This window comes from Muntiacus reevesi, chromosome 21, assembly GCF_963930625.1.
Source record: "Muntiacus reevesi chromosome 21, mMunRee1.1, whole genome shotgun sequence".
Taxonomy (NCBI): domain Eukaryota; kingdom Metazoa; phylum Chordata; class Mammalia; order Artiodactyla; family Cervidae; genus Muntiacus; species Muntiacus reevesi.
The window spans coordinates 13,201,966-13,218,939 of NC_089269.1; the positions used below are offsets into that span (position 1 = coordinate 13,201,966).

At 37.5% G+C, this 16,974-nt stretch overlaps 1 protein-coding gene and 1 pseudogene across 1 annotated transcript; one reads left to right on the forward strand and one right to left on the reverse strand.

The window, feature by feature from the left end:
- Positions 1-10,256: 10,256 nt before the first annotated feature.
- Positions 10,257-11,186, forward strand: LOC136152400 (olfactory receptor 5H2-like). Its single transcript, XM_065913690.1, has one exon. The coding sequence runs from the start codon at positions 10,257-10,259 to the stop codon at positions 11,184-11,186; it is 930 nt and encodes a 309-aa protein (XP_065769762.1).
- Positions 11,187-15,436: 4,250 nt separating this feature from the next.
- Positions 15,437-16,364, reverse strand: LOC136152407 (olfactory receptor 5H2-like; annotated as a pseudogene).
- Between the last annotated feature and the right edge of the window lie 610 nt (positions 16,365-16,974).

Here is a 16,974-nt window from a genome sequence, read left to right on the forward strand (position 1 = left end):
TGAAAATAGTTACCTGTGCTCTACAACAAATCCTTGTGGTTTACCTAAGTCACGTGTAGAGTTTGTCCCTGTTAATTACATGCACCTAACTCATCGCTTCTTTCTTCTCTTGGCACTTTGGTAAGGATAAGTTTGCTTTCCGTGTCTATGAGGCTCTTTCTATTTTATATATAGACTTATTTGTATTAATTTTTAGATTCTATATATAAGTGATACCATATGATATTTGTTTTTCTCTGTCTGACTACAGCATGATAATCTCTAGGTCTATCCGTGTTGCTGTGAATGGCAGCATTTCATTCATTTATTGGATGAGTAAGATGTCATTGTCCCTGTGTACCACATCTTCTAAGTCCGTCATCTGTTGAACGTCTGGGTTGTTTCCACGTTTGGCTATGGGAAATAGTGCTGCCATGAGCTTTGCAGTGCATGTATCTTTTTAAATTAGTGTTTTCCTTTTTTTCAGACATATACCCAGGAATGGGATTGCTGGATCATATGATAGCTCTATTTTTAGTTTTTAAAGGAATTTCCCTACTGTTTTCCATAGCAGATATACCAATTTACATTGCTCACGGCAGCGTAAGAGGTTTCGCTTTTCTCCTCTGTCACACTTTGATGGGGAAACACGAACCTCTACCCATGAACCACTACATGAATGTCAGGAAAAACGCAAGGAATTAGGTGCTTTAAAAAATCATTAGGCTTTATTTTCAAGGTCACAACTCTTTGCTGCATCTAGAGCTCAAAAAATTCCTATCTATTTTACATATGGTGATGTAAGTTTCCATGCTACTCTTCCCATACATCTCACTCTCTCCTCCCCTCTCCCCATGGCCATAAGTCTATTCTCTATGTCCATTTCTCCACTGCTTCCCTGCAAATAAATTCTTCAGTACCATTTTTCTAGATTCCGTTTATAGATAGCCAATGGAAATTTGCTGTATGTCTCAGGAAACTCAAACAGGGGCTCTGTATCAGCCTGGTGGGGGGATGGGAAAGGAGATGGGAGTGAGGTTCAAAGGGGAGGGGATATATGTATACTTATAGCTGATTCATGTTGAGGTTTGACAGAAAACAGCAACATTCTGTTAAAACAATTATCCTTCAATTAAAAAATAAATTAACTAAAAAAAAATCCAGCTAACACCACTGTTAACTACTACTGCAGCTCTAGATTCCCACTCCCCAAAAGCTGATTACTAGCCATTGCAACATAGAGGGTATCTGCTTCCCTACTCATGTTGTCTTGAGTCTGCTCTTTCACTTACCCTGAGAGAGAAAATAGCATCTGCCCTATATTGCTTTCCAAATCTTATATGAATCTGTCAAATTGAAAAAAACATAATTCATTATATGTATAATACTAGTTGTCAATAAGTTTATAAAACGTAATTTGTTAGTTTTGTAGCAATTTGCTATGGAGGAAAAGAAAAAGACGCAAAGAGAGGAAAGGGAGGGGAGAGAAAAGAAGGGAGAAGAGAGAAACACAAGAGTATAAGAACTTTACTCTCTTGTTTTAAAACATTCAGTTCAGTTCAGTCGCTCAGTTGTGTGCGACTCTTTGCGGCCCCATGAATCGCAGCATGCCAGGCCTCCCTGTCCATCACCAACTCCTGGAGTTTACTCAAACTCATGCCCATCAAGTCAGTGATGCCATCCAGCCATGTCATCCTCTGTCGTCCCCTTCTCCTCCTGCCCCCAATCCCTCCCAGCATCAGGCTCTTTTCCAATGAGTCAACTCTTCACATGAGGTGGCCAAAGTATTAGTCTCTAATAAAAAGCAAATTATTTGGGGAGATACAAATAATTTGGCTTTTGTCAATAATTCTTTATTCAGTGAGGATAATGAATTTGCAATTCTTTCTTTTTTTTTTTTAAATTTTATTTTATTAGTTGGAGGCTAATTACTTCACAACATTGCAGTGGGTTTTGTCATACATTGACATGAATCAGCCATAGAGTTACACGTATTCCCCATCCCGATCCCCCCTCCCACCTCCCTCTCCACCCGACTCCTCTAGCCTGGAGACAAAGATTGAAAAGATGCAAGAAATATTTAATAAAGACCTAGAAGAAATAAAAAAGAGTCAATTAAAAATGAATAATGCAATGAATGAGATCAAAAACACTTTGAGGGAACCAAGAGTAGAATAACGGAGACAGAAGATAGGATAAGTAAGATAGAAGATAGAATGCTGGAAATAAATGAAGCAGAGAGGAAAAAAGAAAAAAGGATCAAAAGAAATGAGGACAACCTCAGGGACCTCTGGGACAATGTGAAACGCCCCAACATTCGAATCATAGGAGTCCCAGAAGAAGAAGACAAAAAGAAAGGCCAATTCTTTCTTAAGAAGGAATTGGCATAACAAAAAATGCCCTTGCATGCTTTAAAAATATCTCGTTTCATTTATTCCTCAAAGAGAGTTGTGTGGATTGGCATATTTCAAATAAATATGAAAGTACATATAAGCAACATATACAAGTCAATAATAACACATCATGCATTTATAGCTATGTTTATGTGCTTTAAAATACTGTTTTCTGCTTCTGTTGGGCAGAATATTCTATACTGTCAGTATGTTAGTTTAATTGGTATCAACAAAATCACTTTTTTTTTCCTGGGTAATTTCATGATGTTTTCCTGTCCTTTTACTTTTAACTTATTTGGAACTTCTTGGGGTCTTTATTTTTAAGGTTGGTTTGTGTAAGCACTGTACAGTTAAGTGTTACTTTTTTGGTTCAGTCTTAGATTTTAAACATTTTTGAAGTCTTGTTAACACTCACTGTAAACCCTGTGTATCTCTTTATTTTTCTAGAAAAATAAAGAAATATGAGAAAATTATCTCTTATTGCTATCAGATAAGTCTAAAATAGAGGGTACTTCCACAGAGGGGATAAACATCATGTCATTATAGCAAGTGGAACATCTTATATATGAAATTCTCTTTGAGAATGATCGTACAAAAGTTGGCAATTAGTGTTTTTCTCATGGACAGATTTTCTTCCCGTTAATTAACTTTATTGAAATTATGCAATGAAGTTTTGATTGTTTATTATCACTTTCAATCATTGTTCCCAAGGAGAGTGTAGAAAAAGGTCAACAATTCTTCATCCTTTGAAAGAAATGTTATGTTGATGTCTGCATCTCCTGTACAAAACAGGAGAAAAAGTAGAGTATAATACAAAAGGTGAAAGCTTTTAGAATATTTACAAAGAAGTAGAGGTAGGGAATATAGACACTTCTCTTTGACTGGTCTGTAAATATTTAGATATTATAACAATTTTGCTTCACTGATTGTTTAAAAGCAGTGGTTATCCTATTCTGTTCAGCTGCTGTAACAAAATATCATACACTGGGTGGCTTAAACACAAACCATTATTTTTTTTACAGTTCTGAAGGATGAAAAATTCAAAAACAAGGTGCCAGAGATACAGTACCTGACCAGAAGACACTTTTTAACTCATAAACCACTGCCTTCTCTCTGGGCTCACATGGCCTTCCATGGGTGAGTACTCATGGAGAAAGTTCAGATGAGGGGATGGAGAGAGAAAGAGAGTATGAGAGAGCAAGAGAAAGGCACACTATATATCTCTTTCTCTTCTTATAAGTACACTAATCCTGCCATGAATATCATAATATCCCACCCTTATGATTCCATAGTCTAACCCTAATTACCTCCCAAGGACCCCACTCCAAATAGTGCCACCTTGGGACTTCAGCATATGAATTTTAAGGAAACTCAAAATTCAATCCAAAACAGAGCTTCAGTAAACATGTTTATAAACCAAGAACATTAATATTAATAAATCAAAAACTCTATTCGTGGAGCCTGGCAATCTGTGTTTTAATAATATTCCTAGGTATTTCCAAGCCAACAGATTTTGAAAACCTTTTTTAAAGAACTAAAACAATCTAGAATGGGGATTATTGATGTGTACACATCAATGTGTACAGTGATGTGTATTGAGTGTACTACACGCAATAAGACTCTTCCATACTGTTAAACCAGACTTCAGAAATATAATACTAGTTTTAATTTGTGTTTCTTTGATTTTACCTATTAACACTTTTCAACGTTTTTGTTTGTATTAATGCTTTTGTTTCTTGGAATGCATTGCTGGACAATTTTGTGAGCAATCTTCTGAATAGTATAAAGTATTATAAAATGGTGAAAAATGTATGAATATACATGTATATAAAGAAAGAGGAGCTACGAATCCATGTAAATCTCCAGATTAAGAAAAGCAAAGCATCTTCATAATATAGAGTATTGAGAAAGTCAGTTCTTATGTAGGTTGATAAGAAGTCCTGGGTCCCCGAGGAGAGGAAAGGGGTCTATGGCTCTCAAGGAGGAGAAGAGGACAAACATTTTTTTCTTTAAGCCCAGAGCTAATGATTACATAACAAAACAACTCATTGGCTCAAGGATTTGTTCTTCCTTATACTCTGTACCAATGATTATACGAGAACAATGTATCCTGCCGGAGGACATGCTTCTCCTTCTTAAGAACCTTCTGACTCGGGTCATTTTAGAATGTAAATTGTGGGAGTGGGTCTGGTAAGGCCTTTTCAAACTTCAGACATTCTTTTGATTTACTGTATTACCCAGTGGAAAAAGTATACAGCTCCCTTGCTAACACTAGAGACAGGGGCACTCTCCATCCCCCTTCTGGTGTCTATGTCAGAAACTTTCTCTGTCCTTTCTTATACTTTAATAAAACTCTGCTACACAAAAGTTCTTGAGTGATCAGCCTGGTCCCTGGTCCCAAAACGAAATCTTCTTCTTAGGAGATCACGAATCCAACATCATTCACTGTAAGCTATCATTATTTCATGTATGTTATTAGTGTTTCCATGGAATGGTTTAATCAAACATCACCAGTGTTCCTGACAACCAAGTGAACTTAACAATATAATATCATGCTTTACTCTTAAGTAATCATTAAATAATACATATGTAATTATGCATTTCTTTTTTAAAGGAATCAACAGGGTATCTTGTCCAAAATGTGATTTTATCAGAAGAGTGTATTTATCTTTTTTCCAGCATGCTACTAAGTTTGGTTCAGTCCTCATGAATCCCCACTAAGTTTGGTTTAGTCTCCCATGCTGTGATTCAACCCAAGCTGGCCTGCCATGTTCATTCTGGCCCCTCTTTGCTTCCCTCTTTTGCATGTCAGAGCCATCTGCCTTTTTTTCCCATTCCCCCCCACCCCACCCCCAACTTCACTAATGATCTAGTTCTCTGATAAGCTAAGCCTGCCAATGACGGAAAACCCTGAGGATGCTAAATGTCTAGAGGCATCACCTTGGTAGAAATGAAGACCCTCAGGATGCAACCCTGACCTATTGAAACAGAATATGCATTTTCAGAAAATCACCAGGAGATTCACAGGGATTAAAGTTGGAGAAGCACTGACCTAGGCCACCTCCACCATGATCCTTTGTTTTGTTTTTTCTTTGCTCCTTCCCCTGACCTATGTCTAGTAAAATTTTTCTCCAAAAATTTCACAGTAGAGTGGGGAGTTATTGGTAGATCTGGAATGTGAGCTATAGTTTTCATGAGGAGGACAACATTCTCGCAGTTGACTCCTGAAGGGAGTCTAGAATTTTGTCCTCATTGAATTCATGTATAATCAGCTCAGAAAAGCCCATACTAATCAAAGCACTCAGAGCATCAAAATCTGAGGACAAATTGAAGGTTGCATAAACATGCCAGAAGTGTCATCTGTTGTGGCAGGTAGTGACATAAAATACAATTTCAGTTGTTCAAACTAGAATTGTCTACAACGACTTGATGTTTATGATTTTAGAGTCTGTAATGCCCTGTGGAACAACCTGGACTTTTCCTGCAGGTTCAAATCTATAATGCCCAGAGGAACAACTCAGTTTAGTCCTAAAGGGAATCAATGCACGATATTAGGAAATTTTAGTGCTTCACTTCCTCTTCGGTTTAAAAAGAACACTTTCAAATAATTGGTTGAGTCTTCTGTTCAAAGCCAATTTACACAAACAAAATTTTCCTGACCTTGGGAAATGAATGTGCAAGGAATCGTCACCTGTGTCATTATCATTCCAGAGAAGCTGCATTACTTTCTACTTAAAAAGCCTACCTCTTTGAAAGGATTTCCACAATTTCTTACAAGATATGGGAAAAAGAGAAATAACTTCTGTAAGGCATATTATTCTTAGATAAAACAGTGAGAATACTCTAAAATCTTTAATTTTAGATTGCTTTACTAGATGCCAAAAAGGTAGGTGAAAAAAGGTATAATTAATGAAATACCTATATATCATATTTTTGTGGCTAAATCTAGGATAAGCAGAATAACTGTAAGTGAATTGTCCCTCAATGACAATTCATTATCTTTCAAACATAACTATAAAGACTTCATAAGATTTTGTAAACTAGAATCTTAAAGAATTTAACCTGTCTTTAAATATAGGTCACATGATTCCTATATAAGAAATTTTTCTGGGTATTCTGATTAAAAGTTTCATTCTTCTTAATTAATCTCAGTTGCTGACTAAACTTTTAAGGTAAGTCACTTACATATTAATTTCTCTATTCTATCACCTACTTCTGAGAATACTTTTATTCAGTATTTTAATATATATTGTAAGAAATATGCATAAAATGTTCCCCTGTTGCTCCTTCCAAGTTTATACTTAATAAAGACCCACATGCATGTTGAATTTGAGCATTTTCAATTATCCCTTAATTTGGAATTGCAAGGAAGGGGGCCTATTCCAAATTAAATACATTTGACAACTAGAATTACTGGCATTGGTTATTTATATCACTTGAATTAGGCTCCAGTCTTTGGCTCAATTTTATTTGACTAGATAAACTGGTGGAGAAGAAAGTGCTCTCAAATAAACACAGAAGGATTTCTAGAAAAAATCAGCTCTAATCACTCTAATAAAACATATACATCAACTTGCAACTAATTATGGAAAGAACTTTCCAGCAATGCTAATATATTTAAAAACAGTCAGCGTTTCTAAGATAAAATTTAAAATTAAATTCTCTGTGTCACACACAAATTCCCTAGGAAGAATTTTGAAGAAAAGAAAACAGAAAGATTTCCAGTGTTCACAACATTTAATGAAAACCAGGGTTAAGACAAATATTTACCTGCAAATTTTCCCCATATTTCCTTCTTGGTGTTTATCTGATACTACCCGTCTTCATTGTCATGTCTTTCCAACAGATTTCTATCCGTGTCTCTATTATGCTTTTTGTATTTCTCCACTTGTTTTCTTAATAACTCACCCAATTGCTCCTTTCTACTTCTACCCTCTTTCTCTTCTAGGTGCCTTTCTCTCTTCAGAAAGTGTGACAGACAGTGAAAGTATTGGCCCCTCAGTCCTATATTACTCATTGCAATCCCGTGGACTGTAGACCTCCAGGCTCCTCTGTCCATGGAATTTACCAGCAAGACTACTGGAGTGAGTTGCCATTCCCTTCTCCAAGGGATCTTCCCAACCTAGGGATTGAACCCGGGTTAACTGCACTGGAAGCAGATTCTTTACCACCTGAGCCACCAGGGAAAGTTGAGGAAATATGTATCTAAACATTTTAGAAAATATGTATTTAAATACTCTACAGAAAAAAAAAATCCCTTTGTCTATAGGAAGTAGAAAAATTCTAATTGCTATCCTTTTTTTTTTTTTTCTCGGTGTACTCAGAAACATTCTCCTCATGTTATGTATGATATTTCCCATTCATTTCTCACTCTTCTATGGCCTCAACTCTATCATAGATTGGAAACTCTCTCACTGAAGACACTATGACTCTCACTTCCCACATTCAATGATCTCTGTTCACCCCTTGTTCTACGGGAGCATTCATTTTGCCAATCAGTGTTGCACTTCATTATGTCCTTGTGCCTTTTTTCTCTTATGTTTACAACACTCAACTCTCCAGTTTTTCCTTCTGCTTCTCTGATTACTCTGCTCAGTAGATCTTTTAGGTCTCTCCCTCATCCCATGGATGGAGGAGCCTGGTGGGCTGCAGTCTATGGGGTCGCGAAGAGTCAGACACTGAGCGACTTCACTTTCACTTTTCACTTTCAAGCATTGGAGATGAATTGGCAACCCACTCCAGTGTTCTTGCCTGGAGAATCCCAGGGACGGGGGAGCCTGGTGGGCTGCCATCTATGGGGTCCCACAGAGTCAGAGACGACTGAAGTGACCTAGCAGCCTCAGCTATCTCTCTTTGGCTAAAGCCAGGGCACTTGTTTGTAATAGAAAATCAGTTAGCTGAATGGAAATTGACCATTACATAGAAATTCCAGGGAGATTGGAGGAATCTGCTGATAAATGGGCAGGAACAGAAGAAAACAACACAGTGAGACAGCAGCCCAAATCAAATCTCCACACTTGCTCAGTAGGAGCTCCTATCGCAGCTGCTGAATTGTAGAAGCCACAGCTCACACTGACGATGCAGCTGGTGCAGATGCAAGAAGCAGTTCCTAGGGTCTTGATATGGCTGCCTTGGCTGACTTTGCAACCCAGATTCGTGTTTTCCTGTCCCTTTCCTCCATGCTCGATGTTACAAATCCAGTGTTAGTATGTTTGACTATTCAAACCTGGGTCAAGTCCGCTTCCTCTAGTTGCAAGGGGATGGAAAAGTGAGCTTCAGGCTCCTTTGACTTCTAGAGTAAGTGGTAGCCTTTGCCAGATACCAAGACTCATCTAATACAAAAGAAGATCATTTTCAGCTATCTAAAATGACATGTATCTATTTCAAAACTTCTTTAATAAAATTTGCTGAAGTTTTTTTTCTATACCGTCCTGTTTTTTCCTTATGCGCACTTTCTAAATGGTTAGGTCATTCATAAGTATGCCTTTAGTTGCCCAAATACTCCAAAGTCATTGTGTATATTAAGTGCTAACAAACTCATACTACTAAGCTATCCCACCTGGATATTCAGAAGATACTTTCTCCACAACGTGTCCCAAACATCTGAATTCTCAAATTCAATTTGTGATGACCATCTATCCAACTCTGTCTCCTTTCTCTACAAAGTGACCCAAACATGAATTCTTAAGTTCAATGTAATGACCATCTCTTCAACTCTGTCTCCTTTCTCCTTCACTGACCACCTCCTTCACATCTAAGTTACTGAGTCTTAGTGACTCTACATTCTGATTTATTTCTATCTTTTTTTTTCTCCTTATCACGAGTGACCCCATGGACTATAGCCCGCCAGGCTCCTCTGTGGGATTTCGCAAACTAGAATACTGGAGTCGGTGTGCTAGCACTAAATTACACCAGAGAGACTACAGCTTCTCATGAATCAACTGGAGGGAATTTTGAAATGCAGATTGTTGGGCTTCACCCTTGCCCTCTTGAACATAAAATAATACTGAATAATCTGAATTTTGTACAAATATTTCCCCAATTTTGATGTGTATTCTGGTTTGAGAACGATTCAATGAGAGTATCACCTCCCTAATTAGTATTCCTGACACTAGTTTCCCATCCCTACAGAGTATTTCTACACTACCAAATATTTATTTTAAAAGATATAATGTGGCTCCTTGTATTAAAAGTTCCCAGTGCATGCCTGCTGTCTGACAAAGTTCAAGATCTTTCACATGGCATCCAAATCATTTTGCCGTAGTTCAAATTTCTTTCACCTGGAATCTCATCCATATCCTAGACAGAATGTCCCTCACACATTGTTATCTCCATAAATGTAGCTAATGTTTAGAGTCTTTTTCCTGTTTTCTAAATCCTTTCATTCGTCCACATTTTTAAAGCAATAACTGCATTTTCCCCTACACCAGTATCCAAAATTAGTTTCCATTGCTATTTGTTGTTTAGTTGCTATGTCGTGTCCAACACGTTGTGACCCCATGAACTATAGCCCACCATTCTCCACTGTGGGATTACAAATCCCAAGCAAGAATACTGGAGAGGGTATGCTGCTATTACTAAATACATTTAAGGGCACACTGATTAGTGTATGACTTTATTTCAATTGCTTTCTCCCAACATTCTTTTCATAAAGCTTACATCTACTTGGGCTTCCCTAGTGGCTCATATAGTAAAGAATCCGCCTGCAATGTGGGAGACCTGGGTTCAATCCCTGAGTTGGGAAGGTCCCCTGGACGTGGCCATGGCAACCCACTGCAGCATTCCTGCCTGGAGAATCCCCATGAAGAAGCCTGGGGGATACAGTCCATGGGGTCATTTACATCTACTTACATCTTACATTTTCTGCATTTCACTTCAGGGAGCATGGATACGAAAAATGCAACACTGCTGTCAATGTTTGTTCTCACCGGACTCCCCTATCAACTGGAGTGGCAAATCCCCCTGTTCCTGTTGTTCTTGGTGATATACCTCATCACCACTATGGGAAACCTTGGACTAATTTATCTTATCTACCATGACCCTCACCTTCACATCCCCATGTACTTATTCCTTGGGAGTTTAGCCTTTGTGGATTCTTGGATATCATCCACAGTGACCCCCAAGATGCTAGTCAATTTTTTTGCTAGGAGTAAAATGATATCTCTTTCTGAGTGCATGTTGCAATTTCTTTCCTTTGCATTTGGTGGAACCACGGAATGCTTTTTGCTTGCAACCATGGCATATGATCGCTATGTGGCCATATGCAAACCATTACTGTATCCCATGATAATGACCAACAAACTATGCATCCAGCTGTTAGTCTCATCATTTGTAGCAGGGCTTATTCATTCCATGATTCATGTAGGTGCTTTATTCAGGTTAACCTTCTGTAAGTCTAACATAATACATCACTTTTACTGTGATATCATGCCATTGTTTAAGACTTCTTGTACTGACCCTTCAATTAATGTCCTAATGGTGTTTATTTCCTCTGGGTCAATACAGGTGCTTAGCATTATGACTGTTCTTGTCTCTTATGCACTTGTTCTATATACGATTTTGAAAAAGAAGTCTGTACAAGGCATAAGAAAGGCCTTCTCCACCTGTGGAGCCCACCTCCTGTCTGTCTCTTTATACTATGGGCCTCTTCTCTTCATGTATGTGCGCCCTGGATCCACACAGGCAGATGATCAAGATATGATGGACTCTCTATTTTACACTGTCATAATTCCCTTGTTAAATCCAATCATCTACAGCCTGAGAAATAAGAAAGTCATAGATTCACTGACAAAAGTATTTAAGAGAAATGCTTAGATCTCATACTATTATCAGTTCTTTTTTTTTTTTTTTTACTGATATAGTCCCAAAACAGTGCAGATTACATGTGGTTCAGATTGGGTTAGGGTTCAAGGTTTTTGCAGTTATAATTACTCTCTTGTTTTGATTTAAGTTGTTAGTACTAACATACTCCTTAAGATATTCATGTATACTGTTCAAAAAATGCAAGGAACTCCCAACAATTTTCATGTCACATTAGAATAATTGAAGCAGGAAACAAATTAAATTATTTTACATACTTGTGTGTTCTATAATATAGATTTATAAAATGATTAGGCATGGAAGTAGTAATGTCCCTCTAATAGGATTTGACTCTGTTGTCTTTGGTAGTAATATAGCTGCACAGCCTGGAGATTAACTGCATGTAAATCCACAGTGGATGCAATGTTTGTGTTTGAATGAAATGATGTAAATCACAAGAATTCTGCTGCACACCAAAAGGTCTTTCATTCCACTTTATTTGGGCCATGGTGAGTTCCCCCATCACCATGGGGATTCAGCAGTCATACTCCAGAGAGAAATAAAAAGAAATGGGAAAAGCAATGAAGAAAAAATGAGAAGCAAGTTAAGACAGTGAAGGGAGAGTCAACTTTTAAGAGGATGCTCTTAGCCCTGTCATTGTCGATGAGCAACAAGAGGAGGGAATTGGCTCTCACTTTCTGTGATGTCACTTCCCAGTTGTGCCTGTATTTTGTAGAAAAATCTGAAAACCTTCGCTAATTAGAAAGCTAGATGAGACTGAAGAATTTAATTGGGGTGGGCTTAAAGAAAAAGAAAAGTGGCAGAATAAGAGGGAAATGGTCAATCTTGCTAGATTTTTTAAAGGGAAACTTTTCAAATAAATCAGTAATATATAAGTCTTTCTGACATGCAGTATTTACATGATTTCGAATGCATATTACAAAAGTTCAAATAATGTTAGCTTGATATCATAGTGCCTAGTGGGTGGCTGGAAGAGACAAAAAATGAGCAAGATTTTGGATAATTTGTGTCCTCAAGTCCTTTGACATTAGTTTTCATCTCACTCTACACTCTAAGTACAATGAGAGACCTATCTTTGTGTCCACTCCTGCCTTTCCTTTTACAACACTGAAATTCCATGCACCTACTTATTGATGCACAAAACACCTTATCCTACAAGCTATCTGCCTCTGTGTTTTGCAAAGCTAAACTAGGCTGGGGACTTTTATCTTTACCTCAAAGGATAACTATTAAGATTTTGAACAGGGTGGTCAAATGTTCAGATTTGCCTCTAATTATTAACTGGGTACTTGGCATACAGAATTCGTTTAGAAAAATAACATTATTTATATCAAAAGAGCATAATATGAAAATAGTAATATTGTACTTTGATATTTGAAGAGTAGAAATAACATAGATAACAATAACATAGATTTTCTTAGGAAAAAAGTAAAAGCAGCTAAATTATGATCCATTTCTATTCTCTTTGGAAGGACTTGGGAATATCCCTCATGGGAACAACAAAAGGGCAGATGACTTAGTCTAGCCTTGTGAAGTGGACCTTGAAATTATAGGATAATTATATTTTTGAATGCGTGTATATTTTAAACAAGCTTTTAAAACAAACAGGTGTTTAAATCAAGCATCCAGTTGAATAGCTCTCCTTGATATGTGTTATAGTCTATCCCAGGAGCTAATCATGATAAAAAGAACAAGAATAGGTAACTTTAGGTGTATAATGCTTGCTGTTATCATCAAAGAACCTTAAGAAGGTGAGCTGTGTGCTGTAGCCCTCCAAGCCCCAATGTCTCCTGGGACTCATTGCAAGATTAAAAATGAGTGTTATATTCTCACTGCACTCTATGTATTTGTGCTCTCAGATTCAGCTCAATTTTATAAATATTTCACAGATACTTATTCAAGACCTCATGTGTGTAAGCTGCACTGTTGCAAAGTCATGCTCATTGCTGCAAAAGATAGATATTAAGACATCTAATTTATATTAAAAAAAAAATGCGTGTGGTCCCCAAGTAGGTATTATATTAGTTTGGCCAAAAAGTTTGTTTGGGTTTTCTCTAAGGCGTTGTTGAAAAACCCAAAGGAACTTTTTGACCAATCCACAGAAGATCAGATGTGACCTAAGACATATGAATGAACTGACTAAGCAGTACTGTCTTCTTCAGTATAATATGGAAATGCATTATGAATGCTGTGATGCATGAGAAAAGCTTTGGAGAAAGGACACCATTTGAGTTGTATATAAAGATGAATGTGTTGTCAATAGACAGTGTATTTTATCTGTGGACAGACTTGTATTAGCAAATGCATGTACCTGAGTAACTTCAGGGTGTCTGGAAAGCTTTCTGCAACTCATTCTGGGTATAATACAAGGTCAATTAGAAAAATTGTGTGGTCAGTGACTTCTGAGGTAAACCAAGATGTTATCTCAAAGGACCATATAATAGATGGTGAGAAAATCAGGGAGCAACCAGGAGGATAGAAATGGAGGTTGAGGTAGAGATAGAAAGATATGCAATACTGATACAGTAAGTTAGAAAGATGTAATACAGGGAGGTGCGGATATAGATACATATACCTATGAAAGTATGTATATGTATTTCATGTAATCTGGACATACACATGAACATATAAATATATGCATGACTACATCTACAGAGCTAAAGACAAATGCTGTAATTTGTACATTATCTATCAGCAGTGTCAATCCTTTAAAAGTTAATGAAAAGGGATATGATTTAGTCATAGTTCTGTCTATGAAGAATAACCTGGCACCTATGTTTCGGACTTTTGAGTACCAACACGATAAAAGGAGAGCTTTGCAAAACACAGAGGCAGGTAGCTTGTAGGATAAGGTGTTTTGTGCATCAATAAGTAGGTGTATGAAATTTCATTGTTGTAAAAGGAAAGGCAGGAGTGGACCCAAAGATAGGTCTCTCATTGCACTTATAGAGTGAGATGAAAAGTAATGTTAAAGAACTTGAGGACACAAAATATCCAAAGTCTTGCTCATTTTTTTGTCTTTTCCAGCCACCCACTAGGCACTATAACATTATGTCAAGTACTCTTGCCTAGAAAATACCATGGACGGAGGAGCCTGGTAGGCTGCGGTCCGTGGGGTCGCTAAGAGTCGGACACGACTGAGCGACTTCACTTTCACTTTTCACTTTCACACATTGGAGAAGAAATGGCAACCAACTCCAGTGTTCTTTCCTGGAGAATCCCAGGGACGGGGGTGCCTGGTGGGCTGCCGTCAATGGGGTCACACAGAGTCGGACACGACTGAAGTGACTTAGCAGTAGCAGCAGCAACATTATTTAAACTTTTGTAATATGCATTCGAAATCATGTAAACACTGCATGCCAGAAAGACTTATATATTACTGATTTATTTGAAAAGTTCCCTTAAAAAAATGCAGCAAGATTGACCATTTCCTTCTTATTCTGCCACTTTTCTTTTTCTTTAAGCCTATCCCAATTAAATTCTTCAGTCTCATCTAGCTTTCTAATTAGCGAAGGTTTTCAGTTTTTCCTACAAAATACAGGCACAACTGGGAAGTGACACCACAGACAGTGAGAGCCAATTCCCTCCTCTTGTTGCTCATGGACAATGACTGAGCTAAGAGCATCCTCTTATAGGTTGACTCTCCCTTCACTGTCTTAACTTGCTTCTCATTTTTTCTTCATTGCTTTTCCCATTTCTTTTTATTTCTCTCTGGAGTATGACTGCTGAATCCCCATGGTGATGGGGGAACTCACCATGTCCCAAATAAAGTGAAATGAAAGACCTTTTGGTCTGCAGCAGAATTCTTGTGATTTGCATCATTTCATTCAAACACAAACATTGCATCCATTGTGCATTTACATGCAGTTAATCTCCAGGCTGTGCAGCTATATTACTATCAAAGACAACAGAGTCTAATCCTATTAGAGGAACATTATTACTTTCGTGCCTAATCATTTTGTAAATCTATATTATAGAACACACAAGTATGTAAAATAATTTAATTTGTTTCCTGCTTCAATTATTCTAATGTGACATGAAAATTGTTGAGAATTCCTTGCATTTTTTGAACAGTATACATGAATATCTTAAAGAATATGTTAGTACTAACAACTTAGGTCAAAACACGAGAGTAATTATAACTGCAAAAAACCTTGAACCCTAACCCAATCTGAACCACATGTAATCTGCACTGTTTTGTGACTATATCAGTAAAAAAAAAAGAACTGATAATAGTATGAGATCTAAGCATTTCTCTTAAATACTTTTTTCAGTGAATCTATGACTTTCTTATTTCTCAGGCTGTAGATGATTGGATTTAACAAGGGAATTATGACAGTGTAAAATAGAGAGTCCATCATATCTTGATCATCTGCCTGTGTGGATCCAGGGCGCATATACATGAAGAGAAGAGACCCATAGTATAAAGAGACAGACAGGAGGTGGGCTCCACAGGTGGAGAAGGCCTTCCTTATGCCTTGTCCAGACTTCTTTTTCAAAACCGTATAGAGAACAAGTGCATAAGAGACAAGAACAGTCATAATGCTAAGCACCTGTATTGACCCAGAGGAAATAAACACCATTAGGACATTAATTGAAGGGTCAGTACAAGAAATCTTTAACAATGGCATGATGTCACAGTAAAAGTGATGTATTATGTTAGACTTACAGAAGGTTAACCTGAATAAAGCACCTACATGAATCAAGGGATGAATAAGCCCTGCTACAAATGATGAGACTAACAGCTGGATGCATAGTCTGTTGGTCATAATCATGGGATACAGTAATGGTTTGCATATGGCCACATAGCGATCATATGCCATGGTTGCAAGCAAAAAGCATTCTGTGGTTCCACCAAATGCAAAGGAAGTAAATTGTAGCACGCATTCAGAGAAATATCATTTTACTCCTAGCAAAAAAATTGACTAGCATCTTGGGGGTCACTGTGGATGATATCCAAGAATCCACAAAGGCTAAACTCCCAAGGAATAAGTACATGGGGGTGTGAAGGTGAGGGTCATGGTAGATAAGATAAATTAGTCCAAGGTTTCCCATAGTGGTGATGAGGTATATCACCAAGAACAATAAGAATAGGGGGATTTGCCATTCCAGTTGATAGGGAAATCCGGTGAGAACAAACATTGACAACAGTGTTGAATTTTTAGTATCCATGCTCCCTGAAATGAAATGCAGAAAATGTAAGATGCAAATGAAAAAGAATAGAAAATGTAAGATGTAAGTAGATGTAAATGACCCCATGGACTATATCCCCCCAGGCTTCTTCATGGGGATTCTCCAGGCAAGAATACTGGAGTGGGTTGCCATGGCCACATCCAGGGGACTTTCCAAATCAGGGATCAAACCCAGGTCTCCCATATTGCAGGCAGATTCTCTACTATCTGAGACACTAGGGAAGCCCAAGTAGATGTAAGCTTTATGAAAAGAATGTTGGGAGAAAGTAATTGGAACCAAGTCATACACTTATCAGAGTGCCCTTAAATGTATTTTGTACTAGCATACCCTTTCTAGTATTCTTGCTTGGGTAATCCCTCAGAGTAGCCTGGTGGGCTTGTTCATGGGGTCGAAAAGTGTTGGACCTGACATAGCAACTAAACAACAAAAACAAACAGCAATGGAAACTAATTTTGGATATTGGTGTGGGGGAAAATGCAATTATTGCTTTAAAAATGTGGACGAATGAAAGGATTTAGAAAACAGGAAAAAGACTCTAAACATTAGCTAAATTTATGGAGATAACTGAATGTGTGAGGGACATTCTCTC